Consider the following 14,417-nt stretch of genomic DNA (forward strand, 5'->3'; position numbering starts at 1 on the left):
TTCAGGTATACAAGTGCCTATCACCTAAGTAATGATACACGATTTATTCCTCTGTGTACATTAGCATAAATCCGCATGCTATTAGTAAGTGCTACAAACAATAACAGTTGTTCTCCTACAGCCATCTACACCACACTCAGTGTTCGTGAACCATGAGATCTACTATGCATCACATCACCTCTACGAGCGCGAGGCGACCAGCGATCTATCACTTACACACTAGCCTACACTAACCCATCCTTTACGAGCAGCTAAAATTAAGATTAAATTAGTATAGAAGTGGTGTAGTAAATACAAATACGAGCGGGCTTAAATGTACTTTCGTGACTGTATTACTGTTATATACTTCATATAACATCAAGTTGAAGTAATTTTTGAAATAATTGCACGGCATTAGGAGATCATTAAGTGCCCGATCCGCCATACAGTAGTAGCCTACCAGACATAAATCTACCGTACTATATCAGAGTCCATGATCCATTGCAGCTGGCTTCATTATAATTACATTTATTTATCAAGGGGGCGGTCTCAAGTCACGCTGGAGGTTTTCCTTTGAGCGAGGGCAGACCCCGTGCCGGCCACGGCCCTCGCGTTTCAAACTGTCTGAAATGAGGTGCTACATCAGTAGTGTTGTCACTCAGTCATCAGTTTCTATAGACTATCTGGATTTAGTTATTACGTAATAATTATTGTGTTCCCACGAATTACTAATGCGTGGGAACATAATAACTAATTTGTGGCCACGCATTATTAACACGTGTTAATAATTTTCTCACCAATGTCACCAGGGGGGCTCCGTAGAAACTAAAAAAGGATTCAAATATCAAAATATGTGTAAAAGTGAAACATGAAAATAAATATTTTATTCCAAAAAATTCCTGAGCTGAATCAAAATAGTATTCAACCTGAAAAATTATTTCAAATACTTTTTTTTTTTGTTTGAATACATCATTGTATTTTTCAAATTTCAGGATAAAAACTTTAACTTTCAAATAAACTTTCAAATAAACCTGAAATAGCTCCATATTTAACACTGTAATATTAGGATGTCTGACCGCCAGATGGCAACATTTGGGTATTGTTTTGCCTGAATTCTTCATTATAATGTGATCATAGCTTGTTATCCAAACCGGCTGTGTATGTTCATTGAGGTAAATCATTTATGTTGACATGTGGACTTGAAAGTGTGAGAGGTTTTTTTTATTTACCTTTTGCTAAAAAAAGTACGGGGTATAGCTTGAATGTCAGCATGAAATCTTGACTTGAAAATTATGTCTAAATTAATTATAATTTAGATGCCGGTTATATATACTGCGAGTGTCTACTTTTCCCCTTTGGCACTAATCACAGCTTTCATTTTAGTTTGAAGCATCTGTAATTACCACATAATTTCTACTCCAGTCAAGCTGGAGAGATTTTCATGGCAGCCTAGCAACAACCAGCATACAGATAAAGACAAGGTTGTGAAGTGAAGCCAATTAACTAGCAAGCTAGAGACCAAACTTTTAGTTGTTTTTGTATTCTAGATGTGTGAATAGACAGTTAATTGCCTTATACCAGTCTTTACAACATACTGAGATTCTAATATGTCAATATGTGTATTTTGGAGATCCTATGCCCTCTAGTGGTCAAACATATATAAATGAAGCTTTAAAAGAGAAAAGGTTTGGACTGAAGAGGAAGATGTATTCCTTAAAGAACAAAGAATATGAAGATTTACATCTCTATTTGTTAAAAAACAAAATGTTATCCAAAGTATCAACGTCTCTTGAGTAAGTACAAACACATCTGTCTTCAGCTCTGTGACAATCTTTCAGATAAACCAAAAGATATATATTTTTGAACTATTATTTAAAATGTAGGAGAACATTTTATGCTAAACTAAAATGGGAGCGCTCAATTCTTCAGATTTTGACCAAAACAATTGATATCAATTGTAATATTCATCCATTAGAGATATACTGTATACATATGTACGAATGACAATAAAAGCCTTGAATCCTTGAATCTACATTATAATTATTATTCTTATGTATACCACCAGTTATGTAACCAAAAAAAGAACAGAACACACTTGTTGTGGGTATATTTAATGTAATTAGGAAGCCAAGAGCAGATTATCTCTCAATTATCTCTTAAAAAAGTAGCCTACATTATTAAAAAAAAAAAATCTGATCTTTATTATCAGGTAATACATATCTGATAATAATACAAATCAGATATTTCAAATGAAAAAGACAACCTGCTTTATAAACAGCAAACAAGAGCGGACATCATGTAATATGTTTCAGCTTCAATCTGTCTGCTTACAAGCTGCTGTAGAGGAAAAGATGAGACAGATATGATAACATGGAAACTCCTGGGTAAATGCCAAGGTGATGGAAAAGCAACCTTGGGCATGAAATAGGCTGTGACTATCCTGTCAGCGTTACTGCTCCAGGCAAATCTATGAAGCCTGACATCATAAACATTTCATAAAAAAGACATCTGTCATCTGTCTACCGTGAAGTTGTGAAATTCTCGTGTCCGCCATGACAGCTGCTGTTTAATGAAGCAACAAGACTAATCTACCTGGAAATATGTATGTTTATCTGCATAGGTTTTGAAGTATTTCGGAGAACAAGAATATTTTTAATATAAGTTGCCAAACCAAGATTATGTTTCTTCTTTCCTTGAAACCCCTAACAATAAACTGATGGATTGTTTTTTTTCTGGACTTCCTTCTTCACTGTTTTCCTCATTAGCATTTCTTGATTCCCCCCAATTGCACTTTCCACTTCCTCTGTCAACAAGTATTTCCCCCCCCTTTCGCTATTCCTCACGCAGCTCTCATTCTGGACTCCCAACGAGAGCAGATGAACAGGAACTAGTTGGAGACTTGGCACTGATTTGAACTGAACAATTTCAAAGTGAAAACAGATGAAAGCATCATGGAAGGAATGGGTTAAGGATGTCTGTCCATTATGCTGAAAGGGAGGAATTAATCATCCAAAGCGACGTCACATTTTGAGAAGAAAGGAAGATCTGGTAACAGTGAGCTAGGTCTTTATTCTTGGGACATCTTTGGAAATATATTGCTGTGAGTTGGCAGCCAGCATGCTCCCTTTCCCAACAAGGAGATTGCCTACATCAATTTTTCTGGACCACAAACTCTACTACCTACTCCTAAATGTCTGTTTTTGTGCAACAGCTTGGCCACGTGGTGAGTATAAGGGATTTGTTTTAGTCGTTACTGAAAATAGTATTTGAGAGGCTTTTACATCACATGGCCTCTTCTTTGTGAAAGGGTTAGGGTAAACTGGTTAAAGAAAAAAAGCCTGTGGACTTTATTGCTGACTAACAGTGGAACAATTCTTCGACAATGAGTCACTTCTGCTGCTAAGACTTGTCTCAGTTCATGTTACAGACTCTGTGTTCATCACACATTTTTTTGAATGACACGTAACTTCTCCTGGTAAAGCTAATTTACAACCCTTAATCTAGCTAGTTAATGAAGACATTGAACACATTAGTGAGGGTTCGATATCTGGGAGGCTTTTGTATTTTATTTAGCACAGAAATCCATAATTATTGATGGAAAGAAATAAACCTGTGATGATGACAATTAGCTATAGCTCCTTGTGAGCTTCAATCCACTTTCCACTGCCCTGTTGTACGTTTATTCAAACCAAATTGGGGGTTTGGGACATATCCCAAGCTGTGAAAACATGGTGGAGCATTGCAGGTCAAAGTTCATAGTATTCCATGGCAGCTCAAGGTTTTGAGATTTGGTTTGCAAATAGTACACGGTTTAGCTTGAGCATAGTGGTGTCATCCGCAACAAAATCACCTGCCATAAAATATTTCACAGTTCAGGAGTTTGTCCTGTCATCATTATTTGTTATAGATGTGTTCGACCAGAATTTTGCATCTCCATCATCATTTAAGTTATGCTAAAAAGGCACGTTTGAACCTCAACACTGTTTCCTGCGTGTCTATAACCACACCAGAAGAAAGCCCTTTTTAAACATTAACATATATAAATGTTTGTTATCTGCTGTAGTCTTCCTCATCCACGTTTTAAGAACTGTGAAACATGAGTATTAGAAGTCAGAGGTGTCATTAGGTGCATTTGAGGTCTATTGCTTCCTTTCTCTGCTTTGTTTCGACATTTCTTACAGGGGACAACTGCCCAAGCTTTCAGTGGAACGCCATGTGTCGTCCGTGTTGTGAGTACCAGCTGATCCAGTGCCGCTGTCCCTCAAAAGGGTCGAGGGTTGGCTACACTGTCCCCTGCTGCCGCAATGCTCTGGAAGAGTGTGACCCCTGTATCTTTCACCCAGGTACACTCTCATCAACCCTTATATATACTATTATAATATTATTTGTTATAATCTATTACATTCAATACTTAATCTTCTTTCTGCCTTTGTCTTTGCCAGGCTGCAGTCTGTTTGAGAACTGTAAAGCTTGCCACAATGGGACATGGAAAGCTAATGACGACTTCTTCGTCAATGGAAAGTATTGCACAGAGTGTCGCCAAGGCTGGAGCGGAGGGGACTGTAAAAGTGAGTTACTGTATGGTTGCTCGAATGCAGTATGTGAGACTCTTTTTGGCACAGTACCATTTATGTAGGCCGAATATTCTGAATCAAATTGCTGATATGAGAAAATATGGTGCACAAGGTAAATATATTTTGGAAATACACATTGATGCAGTTTTGAACAAGATAAGATAAGATGGACCTTAAGTAATACCCATGGGGAAATTCCGGAGTGTTCTATAAGTGTTTTCTTTTAAAACATCCGCACAACTCTTTGGCTGAATGCATTCTTACATTTTTTGATTAAAATGTAATAAATTACATGCAGAATATAATATAAAGTCAACATATGAAATGAATAGTTAAGTCTCATAATGCAAGGTACTCATTCCACAATGATAGGGCTCTTGAAGACAGACAATATCTGATAAATGTAAAACTGCTTAATGTATTACAACGCCTTTAAAAAATTGTTTATCCAGCATTTGTAAATATGTATTGTAATTGTTTTAATTATAAACCTAAGTTAATGTTCCATCACATAATGATTATAAATTGTGGTTCACAGTGTTCAGATTGCTGCACCCAAATCTGTAAAACACCTTTAGAACACTAGGTGGCGACAACGTTTTTTGATTTGGTTTCTGAAAAAATAAATACATGTAATTAAAAAATAATGAAGAAATTATGGATACTTTTAAATGTTGTTAATAATTGAAAACACATCGAGCTACAGCAACTCCCATAAGGCACATATGTACTCGTAACATGTTGCTATTCATAGTGGAAAGAAAACAAGTTTACCTGCTGGTTAACTGCTCATTACATTTTATAAATGTTATCGTTGATGGCCAATAATTGGCCCTTTCATGCCATTCTCTCATGTACTAATAGTTTAAATAAATAAGGAGAAGCTTATGTTCAACCTCAATTGTCCTAGATAAGCAGTTTAGAGTCTTTATAGGTAAAGTGGCCAATCATTCAAATGTGAAGGCTGCATGATTAATCAATTAATTAATTAATTAATGATTAATTAATTGATCTGTTACGGTAGCAGTGTTTGCAAACATGTTTGTGAATGGTTAAATTGTTAAACATTTGAAAATCTTTAACCAGTAAATGTCAAAATAAACCTAAATGTCAACCTTCACCAAGTCCCTTTTAGCAGCAAGGACTGAGAGAACTCAATTTGTTGAATATTTAATATCTTGTTTAGCTTTTGTATTCATCTGAAAAACACACATAACAGCATGACTCCCAGCATGGTGTTTATAATCATGGTTTTTGAAGTGGCTCGTTGTATCCCGTCATCCCAATAATCTTTTTGGAAATGATCTACCCTCTTAAACAGCATGCCACATTACTGATCCTCCTTTCAACTGTAAAAATATTCAGTGCTACTGTGATAAACACACATTTGTTGAGAATGAAAGTATGAATTTACCAAGTGAAAGTGATTACAGTTCTCTTGTTGGTAGCATGTGGAGACGTCATTCAACGGGCCCAGGGTCACATATCCATGGAGAGTTACCCAACAAACACCCGGTGTGAATGGACAGTGCAAGTGGGGAGGGACAGCAGCATCGAGCTGAGGTGGGTCAATGTTTTAACACTTACATGAACTGTGTCTGACTTTACCAACAATACAGTTTTATCAAAACATCAGTTTAGACACTCGCAATCCAAATTGTATATTCTGCACTTCCCAAACAGTGCCTTTTCACTGTAACCTTATTGTTTACAACACTGGTACATTCACCAGAGGCATGTAAGAAAAACATAGTTTTAAAGACTTCAACATGGGGAGTGTCATAGATACATTCATCGTTAAAGTCTTTTAAATTGTTTTAAAAAAAAGTACATAATATTTGTTTGGTTATGCTGCAGGTTTTCACTGCTCAGCCTGGAATCAGACCATAACTGTCGTTATGACTATGTTGAGTTGCGTGACGGCAACGATTTGAGCTCCCCTGTGATTGGAAGATTTTGTGGGGATCAGCTGCCTCCTCCAATTAAAAGCTCTGGGAACAACGTGCACATCCTGTTCTCTTCAGATGGATTCAACAACTTTGATGGCTTTGTTCTGACATTTCAGGAAAGTTCAGGCAGGTATAATTGTTGTTAGTAATGCTTCTTTCACATAAGACAAATTAAAATAATTACACATCAGTATGATGCAATCTTATACAAGTACATGAAAATCATCACCCTATAAAAAAAAATTCAGGCGTGTTTTTGCAGTAAAAGTATTGTTGAATTTATTCTCATGCATCATAATGTGTGGTGTTGCTGTTATTTTTTCCACACACTCAGCATAGAAGGTAATTTAATATCTGGATTGGAATCTATCTATCTGGAATATATCAGTCTGATTTATTCTCATTCAGGATATATATATATATATATATATGTATTTTTTAATTTTAATTCTTTTTTAATATCTTTTTTTTAAACCTTTTATGCTCTTAACCTTTGATTTTTTATATTACCATATTTTATTCAATATGCTCCTTTAGATGTCTTTTTAATTTATTTATTTTATTATTTTCTCCTTATAGCTTTGTGAAGCACCTTGAGATGACGTTGTCTTTAAAGTGTGCTATATAAATCAAATGTATTATTATTATTATTATTATTACTATACTGCAGGTACTTACTGTGATTCTTCCTTCACATGATGCAGAAAATGCTTTGCTCTCCCTTCATGCATGCAGCACATCTCTTTGAGTGCATGCACCATGTTTGCTCTAGGACTTTTTTTTTTATATTCTGCTGTGTGTGTGCGCAGGCTCCAATACAATGCAGTGATGTGAGACGGACAGTCAGCGACACAGATTTATTACTTTCATCCCTCCCCATTTGCCCCCTTTGAATACAATTATGCATCAAACTTATCCCATTTATCCAGTTTTTCCCCTCTGGGACACTTTTGCTATAGCTAACCTGAACATTATCACAGTATTACGATCAAAATTATTAACCCTTTTAGTGCCCCTCTTAGCAATATTAAAGTAAAGCTTATTTTAATAAGCCAAAGAAAGGTTAAAGTATTTTAGCATAATCAATTATTGGGGAAAAAATGTATCGTTTTTGGGCTGGTCAACTTTAACTTTTGGTGGCCTCCAAGGCAGTGGCCTGGGGCTATTATTCTTTTTACTGTGTACGTAATAATTGAATAAGAAAATTGCTCATGTGGTGAATACAGCAATATTAGAATCATCTGCCAAAAATGTATCGACCATGAATGTCAAAGTAATAAATACTGGATCTCGTTGAGAAAATGAATAAGATCTAGTTAGATAATCTCAAGGATCTCATACAACAACCAACTGCTGGGCTTTAGTGCATGTTTCAAGCATTCACCTTCTGCTAAAACAGTTTTCCACAATATATCAAAACAACTTCCCTACAAACATAATTTTGAAAAAGTTAGGTATTCTTGAGAGAACTATACATCATACACAGAATGGTTGCTTATCCAATCAGTTATTTCCATAATTACGCAGCAAGAGGTAACTCAACTTAAATATTTTCCTTTTAAGGCAGAAAATGTGTTTACATACCACAGCAGTTTTTCAACAAATCTGGATCAGTAGCTCTATAAGAGGATTGATGAGATTTGAACCGTTTTGTGAACTCAGTGAACTGTAAACATTTTGGCTGTACCTATTGTAATTTTCATTGGAATGGAGGTTTCTCTTTAATTTATCACCCACAAACTATCTTCACAGGTTCAGCCATCAAGAATCCAGAGTGTATACTTCCAGAGAAACCTGTGAATGGGTATTTGCTGCCTTATTATGGATCAAAGGAGGAACTTGCATCTGTACATTACCGGTGCCATCTACCTTTTACACTGATAGGCTCCCAGCAGAGGATCTGTCTGCCTAATAGCACATGGAGTGGCACAGTTCCTATGTGTGTCAAAGGTAAACTCCACTTTCCACCATTTGGCATCTGGTTCTTATGTCTGGTGTTTTTCCAGTTTAAAACCCACACAATTATGTGTCTTTGTCTCAAACACATAATTCATGCAGGCCGAACAAGCAGAGTCCGGTGTGCCCCCCCCTCTAAATTGCTCAATGGCTACCACAGACCTTCTAGTGATACAGCTGGAGGTGAAGAAACCATTGGATTTTTCTGTAAAAACTCTTACATCCTAATTGGAAACCACCTGAGTACCTGCCTCTCTGATGGATCCTGGAGTAGCAGGCCACCCAAGTGTTTGAGAGGTAGCTGTTTTCAAAAAGACATTAGGGTTGGGAATAAAATGTTACATACCCAAAGTTGCCTATTTTCCGCATCATTACAATGTAAGGACTGTACAACATGTGTCCAATATGCTGAGTTTGTTTGCTTATCTGACAGCCTTATACCTGGAAAGCCACATTTTCCTGAGTGAAAAAGTAAAAATTTATAATGAGAGCGCTATGATGAATATACATATATATTGATATAATAATAATACATTATTTTTCAACAAACAAGTTAGTCCCTTTTAATGCATGCATAGAATTGTTTCAATATCCTCTAAATAATACACGCTTACAATTATTCATGCTACTAAAGTTGTTTTTGTTAATGTCGAGGATACATAAAGCGATGAGTCACCTGCTTTATTTGCCCCTACAGCATGTCGGGAGCCCAAAGTGTCGGAACTTGTGCGACAAATTGTTGTGAAGCCACATCGGATATCAAGGTACTTAGATCCTGTTTTGTTAACTCAGTCTATTGCAGCATTATTTAAGAAAACAAAAAATTCCTCTGTTTCGTTTTTATTGTTCACTAACACGAACAAGTAGGCTATAATAAGTAAGTAGTGATTAGATAAGTAGTATTATATTATATTATTAATATTATTATATTATTATATAGTATTATATTATTATTATTATTATTATTATTATTATTATTATTATAGTAGTATATATTAAATAAGTAGTGATTGGAGGTTCATCATTAACCTTCAAAATGGTAGTTTGACCAAAAAACAACATTTGCACAAGGAAATAGCAATCAGTTTGCTTATAAAGGCAACAAGATGTGGTTGAAAGCTCTAGACTAGAACAATCTGTAAAGTGAAGGCTACCTTTAAGTATGCATACTGTTAGAAAAATAGCAAATAACAGATTTGATCTTTTCCACAGCGAGAATCTAGACCAAAGAATCCCCCTTTCATCAAGATACAACATGCATGATCTTTTATCAGCTGGCTTTATTCCACTCAAATTGAATAAACAGTCAGAAAAAGACGACACCGGTTTCCTGGAGTTTCCTAAAGGTTTTCACCCAGTGCACACGAGGATTGAGTACAAGTGTTCCTCCCCGCTATATCGCCCCACAGGTAGCACTCGACGCACCTGTCTGAGATCTGGCAGGTGGAGTGGGCGCCATATTTCCTGCTCACCAGGTGAGAGCAGCAGCATTATAGACCCAGCTACTGAACTATAGAGTGAGACTTTATCAAAAGTAGTTGAACCTGTTTCAACTAATAGCCTACTGTATGGTGGGTAATCTTTAGACATATATTGTTTATAAGTTAACTAACAATTCATTGACAATTTTCATGATTCTTAAGTGTGCCGTTAGCAGCCCAGAAGAAACAGATTACACTACATTTTAAAATGAACCATCAACCCTGCAGTTCCCACGTGTGGCCACAGTGTCAGTTTAAAGTTACATAGGCTCACTTAGAGTATTACAGTAGTTTGGCGTTTTGGCAAATGGTTTTCTCTAGTCTAGAGTGTTAGAAGAAAAGATCGACACTTATTTCACGTCTGCATGGTGAATATTAAGCTGGAACCAAAATGTGGTTAGCCTAGCATAATGACTATAAATGAGATTTACAGATCAAATTAAGATTACTACATGAAGGGCCTTTAAATGTTTGAGAAGGCAGATGAATGATATTCATATTGTATTACCTTAAATTACTTTATAAGAAATGAAAGGTTCTAACCAATATTATGCACATCCATTCAATTAACATTGTTTCTCCTCTGTGACTGCTACTTTCCCACAGTTTGTGGCAAATTCAACACTTCCAATCTTCTACACAACCTCACGGACACGCTGTTGCCATGGCATGCAGCCGTCTATATCCGCACACCTGCTGAACATACTGGCAGCACCCACAGGCCCAGTGGAGAAGCCATTTCTCTCCAGCAGGGGGCCTCAGAGGAGTCCACATTCTGGCTCCTGGCCTGCAGCGGGGCTCTGCTCACCCAGCGGAGCGTCCTAGTGGCCGCTCGGTGTGTGGTAGACAAGGACAAGCAGCAGACCCTCCACCCAGCACATGTAAAGGTTGTCACAGGCCTGCAATACCAGACATCCAGGGGTCGTCAGAAAAGTCTGCACCATCTCAGGGTAAAATGCAGTCCGTTAGAAAACACAGTTTGGGGGGAAATCATTCAGACCCTTTTATATTTTGAAACTAGGCTAAATTAGTGTAGCCCTCCTGTTGTCTTCGGGTCAAATCTGACCGATTTACTACTTTCATCTATCACAACTTTTTTGTTTTACATTCGATTGCATAACGGCTTTATGATATCCTTCACAATAGATATTTGAACATATACAATTGCTGATCACCACTTTCATTGCATTTTTGATGATTTAGTCAACTTTGTAACACCCATGGTGTTCCCGGTCAAAAATGACCGCCATAAAGAAAAGGAATTAGTAACCATCCGAATCAGATAAAACACACACCCACCCCCACACAAACACATACTCTAGATGTCCCCCCCCCTTATGTGCCCAATCCCCCCATGTGAATCACACCTGGCACACACAAACACACACAAACACACACACAGAACAATTTGACACATTTCCCACTCTTATGTGCCCATCCCCCCACATGGATCACACCTGGCACACGCAATACATTTTCGGTGTCTATTCTTTGTATATGTATTGCAGTTTGTCATGTATACTAGTCGTCTGATACAATATTTACAGTTTTAAAAGGTGTTAAATGAAATTTAATTTTTTTTAAATTTTGGTGTGTTAATGTAATAGGAGTTAAAACAGGACCGGTCAAATATGACCGCGAACACCAAAGTAAGGGGGGGGAAACGAAGAAAATAGGAGGGTTGGATTTAAAGATGTATTTTCTCTCAAGATAATTTAAATGGCCATATTTCAGAGTGTAAAGTGCAAGATGAAATAGCACTTTAAATAGTGGTAGAAATTGGAGGTATTGATGTCTAAATACCCAACAACATGTATCCTCCCTTTAACCAAGAAGCCTAAACTTTTAAATTACAAACAACATGCTTATAATGTTGTTTTTATTTCGATAATATGCAGTGCTAAAAAGTTTCTCTATGAATGCAAAATATACCAAACGGCAGATGCCGTGATAAAGTCATAAACAAGGAATGGTCATTAAATAAATATAATCTTCTGGATAGGTTTTTGTCAGTACCGTAAACGGAAAAGGAAGAAATCCTTTGGGATTTAGATGTACACTTAAAGCTTTAACGGGATACAACTTTAATTGATTTGGATTTAAAATCTCTGCGCATTCTGGAGCATATAATCTAACAAATATCCCAAAAACAACAAACGTTGGCAAATTCTAAGTTTCTTTAGGCTCTCTCAGGTATTCTAGCTTCCAAGTTTAATCCCTTGTTCTCTCTTTCAACAGGTTTCAGATATTTTAGTCCATCCAGATTTTTACTCTGCACCAGACTCCCAAGTGGCTGTGCTTAAGCTAAGAGACAAGGCCAAGATCAGTGAGCGTGTGTTGCCAGTGTGTCTACCCAAAGTTCAAGGTGGAGAGGTCACAGCGTTTGAGGCTTACACTTCGAGGTGGATTTTACCAAAGGATCACCTTAGCGGCAACACTCCCTCGAGCCAGACAAGACTTGTTGAGTTGGTTGATGTTGCTCAATGTGAAAGGGAATTTGCCAAAGGAAGAGCCCACACAACAATGATCAGTGACAATACACTGTGTGTCATGAGGAAGTCCAGTTCTCAAAAGCCCTGTTCCAGTGTTATTCCAGGTATCACAACCATGCCAGCTGTGTTGACATCAACAAGCGGTGACTTGCCGGGTCACAAGGAGACTCAGGGAGCTTCAGGCTCTGGCTGGCAACTTCTTGGTTTAGAGAGTTATAGCTACAAGGAAGAGAACTGCCACCAACAGACTTACACAGTTCAAACAAGAATAGCTAATTTCCGAGACTGGATAGAGAAAAATATGAAGTAGGTTTACCCTCTCAATATTTAATGTAGAGCTGATTTATCTGTAACCTCTCAGATGGTCATTTATTTCCAGGTCGTCAATATCATGAAGAGTGGAACTCTACTCGTATATCTTATGTGTACATGTCATTGTTCTGGATTTGGGCCACTTCAAACAACTCAACAGGATCTGCTTAACACACACAATCACATGCTCATGATGTGTGAATGTAATGTGGTGCTGTGTATTTTTCATAATTTTTATAAAAATGGTTTTAAAAATGTAAAGAAACCCAGCAGATGCCAGAATATTATAACATAGAGTTATTAATGACATTACCACTGTCAATTAAGAAATGTTCTTAAATACCTGATTATCTTTTAAGCCCTGTCTGGGTCTAGCTATCTCTAGGCGTCATTCCAAAAGTGAGCTAACCATTAGCAGTCAGGTGTTATTGTTTTTTATTTAGCATTTATTTCCTCTGGATTAATTTTGATGCATATCTTATTTTGCTTTGTTACTTTAATGTGTTACTTTACTTTAAAATGCAGTTTATATTTTTTATCATATAATGATTTATAATATTAAACAACACCATATCATATAAATGAATACACTATAATAAAAAGCCATTTTAATATCCCAAAAATGCTCCATCCCTGATCACTGCTGGCTCCAGGCTCCTGACCTCTCTGAGTATCCAGGAGATAATCATTTTCCAAGAAGGATAAGTCATTATCTGCCAAGTAGGGCACACAATGTGCAGACTTGCATGCAATTATCTTCTGCTGAATTGTTATGAGACATAAGGAAATTTTTCAATTTAGTTTGCATGTAAAATCTAAATTCCCAATTTAAATAGTTTACATGCATTTTCAAAGCAAAACTCCTGATCAGTTAAAATGTAATGATAGATCCTTTCCTTAATTTGTATGCATTTCCAAGCTGTTCATGTGTGCAGCAGTACATCACATATGTAAAGCATGTCCTAGCATCTATCACAGAACATACTGTATGCAGTACCTGTGTGTCTGTGGCGATTGCATGTGAAGCTATGCGTTCCTTCCTCTGTATACTGTCAAACATGTGCTGTCATTCAGAAACACACTGAGAGGATTTGCTAAATTTAGCCATTACTCCTGAGACGTACACACCCGCTGTGCTCTCCGCGGCTTTGTGCAGGACACCTTTTAATCCCGGCCAATTAAACAATGAGTAGCTCAGTAGTCTGTCTCAGATACTTGCAAAGTGGTTCCAACTGATGATTGTTCTGCTTAATTAAATTACTGAACAAAAGCTGCAAAGTCCGGAAACTGCATCACACTCGACACAGAAACAAATCTCTAATACTGCAGAGCCCCATGAGTAAATTCATGCAAATTATAGAAATGCATTGCAAAGAGTATTACATTATCAACATTTATACATTTGAATTGGAATTATGGGCTTTGGCCTTTAATATAGCAGTAGTCTACATTTTTCTGTATGATGTCAAAATACAACAAAAGGGGAAAAGTGTGTTAATCTATTTCATCCTTTAACTGAGAGAAAACCCCACCCACACCTGAGAGCAAGCACTGACCTCTCATCTCAAATCCCCACCCTTTGCTGTACATTTGTGTGCACACTGTGCATGTGCAGGGTGTTAACCAATCACTGAGGGGAGGTGGACAGGATTTGTTTACCTTAGAACATGAGAG

The 14,417-nt window shown here is 37.0% G+C and overlaps 1 protein-coding gene across 1 annotated transcript; it reads left to right on the forward strand.

Moving 5' to 3' along the window:
* The first annotated feature begins 2,845 nt into the window (after window positions 1–2,845).
* pamr1a (peptidase domain containing associated with muscle regeneration 1a) lies at window positions 2,846–14,075 on the forward strand. The gene is made up of 11 exons (XM_010771889.1): window positions 2,846–3,202; window positions 4,161–4,322; window positions 4,422–4,547; window positions 6,002–6,116; window positions 6,411–6,628; window positions 8,255–8,452; window positions 8,561–8,755; window positions 9,156–9,222; window positions 9,671–9,933; window positions 10,546–10,889; window positions 12,178–14,075. The coding sequence occupies exons 1-11, from the start codon at window positions 3,097–3,099 to the stop codon at window positions 12,739–12,741; spliced, it is 2,358 nt and encodes a 785-aa protein (XP_010770191.1). The 5' UTR covers window positions 2,846–3,096; the 3' UTR covers window positions 12,742–14,075.
* The last annotated feature ends 342 nt before the right edge of the window (window positions 14,076–14,417 follow it).

This window comes from Notothenia coriiceps, unplaced genomic scaffold (genome assembly GCF_000735185.1).
Source record: "Notothenia coriiceps isolate Sejong01 unplaced genomic scaffold, NC01 NC01_scaffold00000339, whole genome shotgun sequence".
In the NCBI taxonomy this organism is placed as follows: domain Eukaryota; kingdom Metazoa; phylum Chordata; class Actinopteri; order Perciformes; family Nototheniidae; genus Notothenia; species Notothenia coriiceps.